General features: G+C 39.1%; 1 protein-coding gene across 1 annotated transcript; it reads left to right on the top strand.

The window, feature by feature from the left end:
* The first annotated feature begins 6488 nt into the window (after positions 1–6488).
* Positions 6489–11248, top strand: LOC101767285 (max-binding protein MNT-like). The gene is made up of 2 exons (XM_004979139.2): positions 6489–7003; positions 11014–11248. The coding sequence occupies exons 1-2, from the start codon at positions 6564–6566 to the stop codon at positions 11075–11077; spliced, it is 504 nt and encodes a 167-aa protein (XP_004979196.1). The 5' UTR covers positions 6489–6563; the 3' UTR covers positions 11078–11248.
* Positions 11249–13234: the final 1986 nt, after the last annotated feature.

The following is a 13234-nucleotide window of genomic DNA, read 5'->3' as shown; positions in this document are numbered from 1 at the left end:
CCTTATGGTTGGATATAGAAAAACATGTACGCTACAGCTCTATTTATAGACTTATGGTTCAGAGTTACCTTAGAACTGTATAATAACCATGTTCAGTAATTTTCTAGGTGAAAAACATACAAGTTCAATTGCAAATAAAAGAGGCCATGATTAATCCTTTTTTAATGAAAAACATCTACATGCTAAAAAATTATTGAGAACAAGGTAATTTTTTGCATGACAACAGCTTTTTAGTCTATGAAAATTATTTAATCAAACTTTAACTAAACATTTCTCGTTATTTCAATGACTAGTTATGTTTTCGAGCTAGGTAGCTAGTTCAGTCTAGCTAGATGCTGCTATTTTACTAAAGATTGCTGAATGCAATGCTGCTTTCTGTAGCAGGGATCAACATCCTCAGGAGCACGTGTTGAATTAACTATAATAAAATCTGTCGAATTTTCACTTTTCCATATCTGGCGAGCTATATCGTCGCGACGGGTTGTCCATCGGTGTCATCCATCTCACCTTCAGATTTCATGTCCCATCGCATTAGTGAACCAGCCAAGAAAAGAGCAACAGAATTATGTAATTATTGATCGATTTCAGGTATAGACTATAGCTCAAAACGTGTAACTCGAGAAAGCAACATGCAAGTCCTGCCCCCTATGTCAAACGTACGGGGTCCCTGCCGCTCTTGCTTGGATGCCGTGACATGCCAATGTGACAGTTCTCGGCTATCTGTCAGAGTTCGGCCAGGATCTCATCCATTCCTGCTCATCAAACAAATAATAAAGCGACACGACAACGGATGAGGATCTTGGATATTGCTATTATTTGGTTTCGCGTGCTACGTTCTCAAGAAGACATGAGAAAATATAGAATTATATTATCAGATAATTTAAGCCTTTATTTCCTTCCAATTTGTCTAGAGATAATATGCAAATCGTCATATAACTTTAAAAGAAGCTTATTACGCAAATCAGTTGGCAAATTCGAAAAGCTCACAATGTCACAGCAACCGGATAGTTAGACAAATATGCAGATATTTATGCTCCGTGGGCCTGAATCATACAAGTCATATTCACTTTGTGTCACTATGTTTGTTCATACGATATTCCAATCACTAATACAAATTGTGTAGTCGTCGATTTTTAATTATCCGTAGAATTTTCTCATCAAATTTCGGAAGAAATCTGTGTATTTTGAAATGAAAACCAAAGACTGACAAGAATCCCAAGGAACATAACACAAAATGAAATGTGTTTCGGTCTAATTTCATAAATAATTTAAATAAAGAAAAAATAAAGAGTAATCTCCAACCAAATGGAATCAGATTTAGCAAGAGATCTCTCTGAAAATTTGTATGAACCTAAAAGCAAATCATTGCTGACCCAACTTCGATCCATTACCATAAGGATTCTCACTCAGACTCTTGGGGAATAACAGGGTATATTCCTACTCCCCAGCTACAGGCCATCATCACTGGTGGCGAGTTTGTTGGGTCCCTTTATGCCATGGCTGTCAGCCTAACCACCTTCTTCCTCAAGCAAGAGGTAAATCATCCACTACACAGAGCTGCCATAGAAGAGAAATTATAGGTAAATACTTAAAAATTGGTGGGAAGATTTGAATGTTCAAAATGGGAAAATGATTGTACTTACGATCAACCTAACATGACAGCCATCACAAAATCGATCCGTGTTGACGGTGAAGGGACCGTGATACTCTATTAGGAGGTGAATTTAGTGTTATAAAAATTAAGGCTACAAGCACATATAAAAACCTATTTCAATTTCTATCTAGACGTGCAAGTTTTTTATGTGTTGCTATTTCTACTACAAAAGAGTTTTGCACTCTAGGTTCCAATCCTATAAACTACACATGCAAGAATTCTAGGAAAGGTAAACATGGAATGTAAAGTGCAATATGAAATGCGGAATGTAAATGAGATCGAGAAGGTAAACTCTTGGCACCGCGACACAACAATTTTTACCAAGGTATTGGAAAGCAAAGCTTTCCACTAATCCTTATTTTTTTTGATGACACAGGAGGGGATAGGTCCCCTACTGATTATATATTAATAAAGAGAGCTGGAAAGAAATGTTACGGACCAAAGTTTAAGAAACAAAGAAGGAAACAAAAAAGATCAAAATGGTTACACAATCTGATCTAGCAAAGACATTGTAGATTTCCAATCCTCTTTTACTCTAAGAATAATTTGAGTAAAAACCAATTTGAAAGTACTCAAATAGGACTGCACAAATGGGCTGATCCCTTTGAAAATCCAATCATTCCTGACCAACCAAATGCTCCAGCTCATAATAATGATAATTTCTATGAAAAAAGGCACCTGCAATTGCTGTTTGAAGCTTTCCAAAATATCATAGGGTTCATCCAAGAGATTGGCAAAGATGCCAAAATGAATCCAACATTCTTGCGCAAATGAGCAGCCAAGAAGAAGATGAAATAAAGTTTCTTCAACCCCATGATGACATAGAACACAGTCATATGACAGGAGGAACATGTTTTTCCTTCTAAGAATATTTCTTGTACTAAGTATGTCCTTGATAACCAACCAGAAAAAGACTTTGTGTTTGTTTTGGCATCTTGATTTCCATAACCATCTAAAAACCTGATGAATGTGTGAATGGCCTGTAAGTTGTCAATATGCCTTTGATGATGAAAGAGTGGATTCCCCCATATATAGGACCAAACACCTGGATCATTGTTTAGCACCATGCCTTCAAGGTCATGATCTAGATTAACTAGCTGATCAAAAGCTTGAGCTGAAACTGGAAGGTGAAATAATTGTTCAATGTCAACTACTTCCTTGGCTTTCTGAACTGTGATGTATGGCTTCTTGGTGAAAGAGAACAGATGGGGATATGTTTGGGCAGGAACTTTCTCTTTCTATATGTTATTCCATAGACACCATTGGTAGGAATTCCTCCACTTTTGGCTTTGTCAGCCCCAATGGTAGACCCAAATAGGTGAAGGGTAGAACACCTCTAGAGCAACCAAAAAGCTGAGATAAAAACTGAAGCCTTTCATCTGAAACATTACTGGGCACCATCATGGATTTGGAATAATTCACCTTTAGGCCTGTGGAGATAGCAAAGGACTGCACAATGTCCTTGAGTATTTGAAGTTGTCATGGACAGGCTTCCATGATAATTCATGTGTCATCAACATATTGCAGAATGGGAAAGTCCTGACTATGTAAGAGAGGGATGGGTAAACTTATCAACCCTTGACTCTTGGCAATATTACGAAGGGATTGTAAAAGATCAGCTGCCAGGACAAAAAGTAGAGGGGAGAGGGGGTCTCCTTGGCGCACCCCTCTTTTATAATGAAAAGTCTGCCCTGGGACTTCATTTAATAAGACTGAAGAAGTGCCTAAATTGAATATTTGTTGCATCCATTCTAACCAAACAGTCCCAAAACTTTTATGTTTCATAATAGTCAACATTGCTTCATGTTCCACTCTATCAAAAGCTTTTTCAAAATCCAGTTTAAGGATGACAATCTCTTTCTCGGATATGTGACATAAATGCAAATACTCAAATGCCCAAGCCAAGCAATCCTGAATAGTCCTTGTTTTGATGAAACCATGTTGGTTTTTGTGAATAAGCTCCATAATAACTTTCTGCAGCCTGTTTGCTAATAGTTTTGTAAGGAGCTTCATGGAGATGTTAAGCAGGGAGATTGGCCTAAAGTCTGACACCTTGCAAACCCCATCCACCTTAGGAAGTAGAGTGATGAAAGAGCCATTGATACTTTGAAGGCAAATGTTTCCTGAATGGAAAGCTGTGCATAAGTCATAGAAGTCCTGTTTAATTATTGGCCAGCACTTCCTCACAAAGTTTGTATTGAAACTATCTAGGCTAGGAGCTTTATCTGAAGGCATATTTTGGATTACAGAATCTATCTGTTCAGCAGTAAATGCCTCTTCTAAGCATTGGAGGCTGTTTGCTGCTTGGAGTAGCTGTTCTAGATTAAAAACCATGGGATGAGGATCTGATGAACCTAGTATGTCTTTATAAGCTTCCCATAAAATTAGTTCTTTTGCCCGATGTTGTGATTGAGGAATACCATGAGTGTCTTCTAAACTTGTAATGAAATTTCTTCTGTACTTTATGGTGGCATTGGCATGGAGAAGTTTGGTGTCCTCATCACCAAATTTGACCCATTTAATGTTTCCTCTTTACTTCCAATATATTTTCTGCTGCTGCAATAGGGATACCAATTTTTTAGCTAGAACTGGCTTAAAGCTCCATTCTATAAGAGTTAGGTCTCTGCATTCCTCAATTAGTTCCAGAAAGGTGAGAATGAGTTTGATAATGGAAATGTTTGTCTTGAGGTTGGAAATTTACTTTTTCCATGCCCTTAGGACTCTCCTTAGGTTCCTGCACTTTGCAGTGATTACCTTTGCTTTGTTTGAGTGATTGACAGGAATGGACTACCCACTTGCTACAACATTCATAAACTGCTCATGTTCCATCAAATAATTTTCAAATCTGAAGATATTACCCTTTGGTATGTCTGTGCAAACACTTATAATACATGGGGAGTGATCTGAAGTTTCCATAACTAGAGGATGTGCTGTGATGTTAGGATATGTTAAGGTCCAGGAGTTTGATGTGAAAAACTAATCCAATCTTTCTAACAATGGGGACTGCTGTTTATTGGACCATGTGAACTGTTTGAGTTGTAAAGGGATTTCAATGAGGCTAAGAGCACTGATAGCTTCCTTGGACATGAACATTTCATTATAATCACCTCCAGGCCTATTTCTATTTGAGGGATCTCTCATTAAATTGAAGTCACCCAAGACCATCCAATTTATATCTTCTGGCATCTGAACATGAAAGCTCTTTTCTCTTCTGAAGTACAAGGGACATAAACGTTGGTAAGTACCCAATCACTCCCAGTTATTTTGGAAATGAACTGAACAGAGATGGCAAAAGCATTCTTGAAGACTAATTGACCCTCAAAAGGAGCAGATTTCCATATAATTGCTATGCCACCAGAGGCTCCTTGAGAGGGCAAATATTCAAAATGATCAAAGGACAAAGGGCAAAATTTTCTGACAAATTGAGAATCTAAATGTTCTCTCTTGGTTTCTTGTAAGCACAGAATATCACATGGGCTTTCAATAATTTTATCCCTAACAGAATTCCATTTCATATCTGAATTGATTCCCGTATTATTCTAGCACATAATTTTCCAAGTTCTTTTACTATTCATGTTTTAAACAAGATTATCATAGAAGACTTAAACATCCAGTGACTAGCACTGATGTTGAAACACAAAGTCACTTTGGGAAAACCATGACAGTAATTCCCCACAAAAAATACAGATTCAACAGAAACAAGATAAACTATCTAGAAGGTCTTTCTTATGAAACATAACCTGGTGAGCAAAAGAATGGTCCCCTCATGAAGACCAACTGTGACAGCTCGAGTAATTAAGAACATAAATCAAATAATCAACAGGGTGATTAAGAAGCAAATCAAAGCTAAATCCAATTTGCTAAGAGTTAAGATCCAAAAATACCTCAGTTTTCAAACCAAGTGTTAAAAACTCCCTCCTGTTGAGAATAACTTGTGAAGCAAATAAAAATAATTTTTAAAGAAGAACTTGAATTTTGGCCAATATAAAAGTGGTATAACTTTTCAAGTTGAACACCTTCCACTCACAGTGCTTCTTCTAATTTTGAGCAGAGGATGTTCCAAAATCGAGTAGACGATCGGTCAAATTTCAAATCCAATTCCAAAATAGCTTCAACTGACGTTCCACCAAAGGTCCTACCATCCTATCTCCAACTTCGTCGAGCTTCTCCTTGTTGATCTTTATAAAAGTCATAGCACATACCTTGTTCCCGAACCTTCACTTTTGGAAATCAAACCGCGTAGTTCGAACTTGGTGTGAAAACACATGTTATACACGACACCTTCATCATGACACGCATCACGAGCATCATCATGCATAATTAAGCATCATGAACATCTTTTGTGCATAGTTGGCCATCATGAGCATCATTTGTGCATAAATGAATGTTTTGGCCATGAGTTGTTGAGTGCCCAGAAATTCATCTTTTATTGGTGAAAAATCAAATTTGTGGAGGAATCCCAATTTGTTCTATATAACTGTGCCTCCAATTATGTTATTAAAATACTAGACATCATTTAGTGATTTTACAATATTTTTACCAAATTTTTCAGAGATGTTTTCTTGGGTTAAAAATTCACTTAAAGTTCAATTTTAGCTGTTTTGTTTTGACGATTGTGTGCAAACCATAAAAGCTTTTGAGTTGATTCTTGTTGCATTGGATTCTTGGTGATTTTTTCTTTCCAACGAGTATTTTTGGAGAATTTTTCGACACCGATAACTAGGTCATTTAAGGGGTCAAAGTTGGCACATTTTATTTCTCCGCGGGCCCACGCGTCAGTCATCTTCAACCTCTGTCCAGCCACCTGCACGCCTCCCCTTGGCCGGCACAGACATCGAGGATGGCCATTGGGCGCCTCCGGCCACGCCAGCAGGCCCCTCTCCACCCATAGGTCCCCCAAGCATCTCCCATGTGCTCTCCCTTCCTCCCCACGCCACTCCTCGCGCTCCATTGGGCAAGCTTCCGTACACCCGCCATGGCCGCCACATGGCCGGCGGCCACTAGCAGCCCCTCCCCTCCAATCCTCACGCCCGGTGCTGTGTCACCTCACCCGTGCTTATCCTCTCCGCTCCCCCTCCTATATAAAGCCCCCAACCCTCCCCTTCCTCCGTTGCCAGTACAAGCTCCAAGTTTTCCCCAAACTTTGCTACCCAAATCCGTTGCCATGGTCGAGTTCTGGCTAGATTCCTCGCAGCCACGGCGCCTCCTCGACGTCGCGATTCCATTTAGCTACTTCCCGGCCGTCCTCCCTCGCCGGACGACCCTCCCCACGGCGAGCTCCCCCACCCCCATCCGCTACCTCCTGGAAGTTCCTGTTGTGCTGCTCCTCCTCGTCGCCAGGCCCTTCTGGTGAGCCTCCTGGCCCCGTGCGCCACCCCTCTCCCTCCCCAAGCCGCCCCTTCTCTTTCCCCCACCTTTGGCCCCAAGTCCATGGCCAGCCGTGCCTGTGTTGTGTGCTGTTGGTGCGTGGGGGGCTTCATTGGAGAAGAAGAAGGAAGTGTAGGGGGTTATGGGGAAGTTTCAGGGACGTTTGTGCAATTAAACCGTAGACCCAGGGGGTAGATCGTAAGATCGTCTCGGTTTTGTTTATTTTCTAGATCTAAAAAGGCTGAAACTTTAAAAATTCATAGTAAATTGTAGAAAAATCGTAAAATATCAAATGAGGACTTTTTGGAATCCTTGAGAGAAGAATTACACATTAGAGTTATAATATGATGTGTTTTAGTAGAAATTTCGATGTTTTCATTTATTCTTTCAAAGTGCTTTTAGAAATCCTTTTAAGTTGTTAGATGCACATCTTGAGTTATAGAAGTCCAAAACTTGTGATTCCAGTTGTGTTGGTCTTGTGATGACACCCTATAGCTAATAAAAATATTAAACATGTTAGTTGTGTACTGTCTTTAACATGTTTTGATTTAATCTTGATAAATAGGCAAATTCTAGCTTGCCGTGCTTATCATTTTCATATCTAAAGTTGTGGTGCTCCAATCGTTGTGAAATTTTTATGGTAGGCTATATGTGGTGCTCGGGAGCTGTGGTAAACATTTTATACTGATTGGTGCATGTATGACTGAGTTATTGAGTTAACTTGTTTATTGCTTCATAAATGGTTTTAAATAAGTTATAACTTTTATGTAGGTGTAAAAATGGGAAATGTGGTTCCAATACCTTTTTATGATGTTGTTCTACCATAATAATATATAAAATAGCTATATGTTTATAGAAAATAATGATCTTTAGATTTATCTTACTTTTACATGCTTTCTTGCAAGAGCATTTTGTCTTTTTCATAGAAACTAAATTATACCACTTGAGCATATGAGATTTATACAGTAGCCATGTTTTGATAACATCTATCATCCATAAAAATCTCAGCTCCCAATGAGATGTTTGCCACATCACTTATAATTAATATATATGGTTACTATATAATTGGATGATGAAAGTTTGCTAGTAGATGCATATACTTAGGTCATGTGAACCTTTTAATCATTGTTTTTGAGGGGTACATATGATTCTAAGTTATAATAAGTAGTGGTTAAGCTTTGAATATGACTCATATGTATGCTCTCATGTTAATATAACAACTACTTATATAAGTTCTTCACCTTTGCTTTGATTCTTGCTTAAGGTATTTAGGGTGTTCCATGTTACCTAAAGCTAACGCTATTTAACTATGTCTATAGTATTTATGAGCTATGTATTTAACTTATGCATATGTTACCTTGTTAAAGAAATAAATGAAGAACCTTGTTACATATGTGCTGAAATGGCTGCTAGAGTAGTTTCTGTTGTGGCAATATTTTTGTGATGCAAATGATATTTTCTGCAAATATGGTGAATATAAAAGTTGTGGGTAACTTCATAATATACCTTGTGTCAAATTTTCATTACCATAATTCTGATGGTTTAGGAGCTATAGATTTTATAAGTTCATTGTCAGGTTTTGCATGCTCTATGTATAGGTCTGAATGATTGCATTGTTTGACTTAGCTAAGATTTGAATCATATCTTGGAGATCATATAAGAAGTGTAGGGTTTTTCATGATCCTTCCAAATTGTTAAAGATCACCCCTTTTGGTGGTTTAAATCTCCAGTTATGAGCTTGTGAAGTGGAATGGCAGAATCTGTCCTAATCTGGACAAAGATGTCTTCTTTCTGATGTTTGACCTGGTTAACTTTGGTTTTAGCTTGTGGTGTTTACAATAAAGTTGTGCATGGTTTGTTACGCTTTCTAAAAAGTCTAGAACCACCTTGTTCTGAAAGTTATAACTCCAGATATGGCTGTCTAAAGTTTAATGTCAAAATCTGTCCACGTTTGGACAGATTTGATTCTTTGTGTTGTGTAGTCTTGTCAACTATTGAATCATCTTTATATTACAATAATAAAGTTATAGATAACTTACTGAGGTTTCTACCAAGCTAATAATCATGGTTGTTGGAGGTCTAGAACTCCAGATATGCATCTGTGAAGTTCGTGTCAGTTTTCTGTCCTTGTTTGTACAAATATGCTCATTGGTGTGTTTTCACCTTGTTATTTGTTGAATCAGCTTTTGATGTGAGTAGAAAAGTTTTATATAACTTACTTAACTTTACATAAAGTCTAGTATTACCCTTGTTGGATGCTTATATCTCTAGTTATGGTTAAAACAAGTGACTACTATGCTGCTGTCCAGATTCGGTGTATGTGCTTAAGTTATTAGCTTTAACTTGACACTGCCTTGTATGTTTGTTAGTTAGCTCATATCACTACTAGAGTTAAACTGATCTACTTGAAAATCTTATAAATATGTTATATAATGTTGGTCAAGCACTTAACTAATAAATGTTCATGTATACATGTTGCTACGAAATCACCTTGCTGCATAGCTTGCTAGAACCTTAGTGATGTTGGTGTGTGACTTGCTTATGTATGAGTGGTTTAAAAACAAATGTAATATACTTTTATCACCTTCAACTTGCTGGTTGTGTGATGCACTTATATATGCCATGTTGATAAGCACCATCACCCTAGTTCTTGTATGATGCTAGGCTTAATTAGCTCTTGATTGTTAAATGCTTCAATAGCTTGACTTGAGTTAACTAGTGTGCCGTGCTTGTTAGGCTTGCTATCTCTATGGAGACTTGAGTGATAGTTAGTTAAATAACTTGCTCTCTAAGTGCTTATATCTTGTGGTGTAACCTTGTGCGTGTCCCGAATGCTTTTGTGTGATGCATCTCTTTTCACTGTTCTTCGTATTCATGCTCTTGCATCTTGCATCTCATCTAGATACGCTAGATAAACCACGTGAAGGATGTGATGATGGAACCGAACCCGAAGACGGTGTATGGTGGAGCTATCTCGAAGATGGAAGGACTAAGCATGTGCCGTGGTTTCCAAGCAAACCCCGGTGCATGAATTCCCTATTTTACTTTTATGCCAATTACAATGCGTATGATTGTGCATTTACGTTTGTAGGAGTTGATTGAAACCGTAGATGCATGAACTTAGTACCTTGATCTGAATACTAGTTGCTAAGGTCGAGTAGTTGCAATGCTTAATAGGTCTCGGTAAAAGCGAGTGATTTCCTGTCACTCGCGAGTTATAGGAGTTGAATGTTTTATTTATGTTGCAACTATAAGGACGACGGACGGGGTCGGGCTTATGTTCGATACTTGGTGGTTTGCCCCGTCTGTCTAAATGAAATTGGACTAAGGTCGAAACGTGTCGGCGTTCGTGATTAAGTGTTTGAAAGTACTAATCTCATACCTAGTATGGGATGGGGAAGCCAAGTACCTGATTGAACTGGGATGTGGCTTACACTCCTGCTGTCCTTGGAACGTCGTTCCCATGGTGCATCATGTGGGTGCAATGGCGGTCATAGTACGGTAGAGACCGGGACTGTGGAGCATTGCATGCCAAAGGCAGTTTGGCCCTGACACGTGCCTAAGGGATCAATAGGGACGGCTGACAAATGAAGCGACCCTTCGTGGTGCGCGGATGTCGTGAGATTAGGTTCGTCATGCATGGTTAATAAATTCGAATCGATTCGTCTGCCTCTCATAGTTTGGGACTACTTGATCGCTATTCTGCACTGAGTTAAGATGGAACATGATAATGATATTAATCTTGATGTTTGTTCTTTAATTGTTTGGAAACTATGCTTGCCTAGTATAAGTTGCTAATCTAGGCTAGTTAATGAATTTAGAACTTGAGCTAAAATATTGAAAGTAAGGACCAACTTTAGTCGCTTTTGGCAAAAACAAACCCACCGCCAAAAAGCCTTGCATCTCTAGGAGTCGGTGGAGTAGTTACCACCTGATGGGTAAGCCTTGTTGAGTATTAGTATACTCAGCCTTGCTTGTGGCTTCTTTTTCAGGTGTGATTGCTGGTGTTGTCTTGTTTGGGACTCATCCTCGGTCGGCGAGGATAGGGATCATTGATGTCATGATCAACTTCATCATGATATCGTGTATCGATGTTTAGCTTCCGCTTGATTTACTTCTTGTTGCTTACAACCTTGCAAATTCGGTCTGAATTTCGAAAACTCTGATGTAATAAAATGTTGAACTATGTTATTGTGATGAGAATGTTGTAATCTCTGTGCCCACTCACCCTCGTGTGAGCAATGCTTCTCGATCCTGAGTAAGTGGTTTATCGGATGAAATCCGACGGACGACCATGTTGACTTGCTTAAAGTGCATGATCGCGTGTCAGGCGACTTAAGTGCATTTTAGTCAGGTTAATTTGGGCAGTTCCGCCACACCAACCCAATTGCTTCTTGGGCTTTTTCTTGGAAATCTTCTGGATATCAGCATCATCTTTAGTAGGATCAGACTTCTTCTTGGCTAGCTTCTTACCACCAAGGGGAGCTATTGCCTTCTTATTTGGAGCAACTGAAGTCAATTTCGTTAGATCCACTTTACAAAAGGATTCCTCAAGATTTCTGATAACAAAAGGAGTGAGTATGGGAGGGCTGACTGAACACCCAATGCAGTTTTGATTTTTGCATCCTGCAGCTTTAAAACCTTGGTTTTGAGATTGATATCTCTTGCTTCTTCTAAGATCTTCCTCAGAGATTACCTTGTCAACAATTTTAAGATTGGCAACTTGTTGCAGTAAATTTTTTGAGCAAGGCCCAGGAGAAGAGGAGACCTTTTGCAGCATGGCTTCCATGGGTGTCCCTAGAGATAGCTCTTTGACAGAGAAAAACTCTGAATGAGAAGCATCAGCCGTATCAAGAGTTGGCTCAGGTGTAGTTTGATATTGTTTAGCTGAACTTGCAATATTGCCCAATGGAGTACCCTCAAAGATTATTTCTTTCCATTTATCTATTGAACTTAACAGTTGCTGGTAGGTAACATAACAGCAAATACTATCAAAGGAACAAAACTGAGAGGGTTAAGGAGCTGTGTAGTGAAAATTTCTAACCAAAGATGAGGAATATCAACCCTCTGAGATGTCATGCCTAGAGAAAAGTGCCTTGCCCACTGTCTCTCTACTTCAGGATTGGATTTAGAAGTCGGAAATGGCTGCATAAGAGTTCTTGAGGTGAAAATAGGATCTTGACTAGGCTCCAGTATTTCAACAAAGCACAGCTGCATATTGTTATTATCAAAGCCATGCTGCTGTTGATCAACATTGTTGTTATCTTCCCCCATCAGCTCATGCTCCTGAATATCTTCCTAAATGAAATGCATAGGCTGACCATTGTTTTGTGGAATAAAGACCTCCACCTGTATCCCCTCTACACCTTTATTTATCTCTGGAGCATTAGCATTGGAGCTATCTGATGAATGAGTTGCATCAATGACTTGAGCAGGCTGTATAGGATCTTCAGCTTCTAAATCTTCAGCAACCTGAATGAGGTTATTAAGGCCTCCCATGTCATCATCAACATCCATGTTCAGATCAAAATCCAGGGCATTGCCAGGTCATTGACTTCCAGGAAGTCATTTGCAAGAGGTTGTGGAGCTGGTTGAGGATCATTCTGTGTTGCTGGCCCTTGAGGATTGACTGGAGGCCCCATGAAGGGGGCATCATCCTGAGCTTCAGGCCCATCTAGCCAAAGACCCCATAGGGGTGCAGGCCCATGATTAGCATTCAAATTATTGCCATGACCATCATTAGCAAGACCTGCATTAGAAGGCTGCCCATAACCAAAGAAATCAAACAAGTTTGGCTCAACATCTTTAGGTGGCTGATCTTAATCTCCAGGAGCACCTCCTAACATTCTATATTGTAGAATCTCACACTGTGCTATCTAGGAATCCCCTTCAAACCTCCCCTTCAGAACACAGAATGAACCAAGGGATTTCTGAATGATCAACTACCCTTGCTTTGACAACTATTCTGGCTAGATTATTTGGATCTTCTTCCCAAACTAGCAGTTTACCAAGTTCAGCAATGGTTTTTTCTATGTGTGATCTGGACCAGAAATCAATATTAAACCAAAGCAGCATCAGCCAAACTTGACAGTTCATGGTAATTGTTTCATTGTTCCAACCTCTATTATGCTCAGCAAAGGAGATCCTATACTATCCAAAATCATTGGGGCTACCACCAATCAAGAAATCCCTATCATCCACAAAATTGAAACG

This window comes from Setaria italica, chromosome VIII, assembly GCF_000263155.2.
Source record: "Setaria italica strain Yugu1 chromosome VIII, Setaria_italica_v2.0, whole genome shotgun sequence".
NCBI lineage: Eukaryota > Viridiplantae > Streptophyta > Magnoliopsida > Poales > Poaceae > Setaria > Setaria italica.
This window is presented reverse-complemented; position numbering and strand designations above follow the sequence as displayed.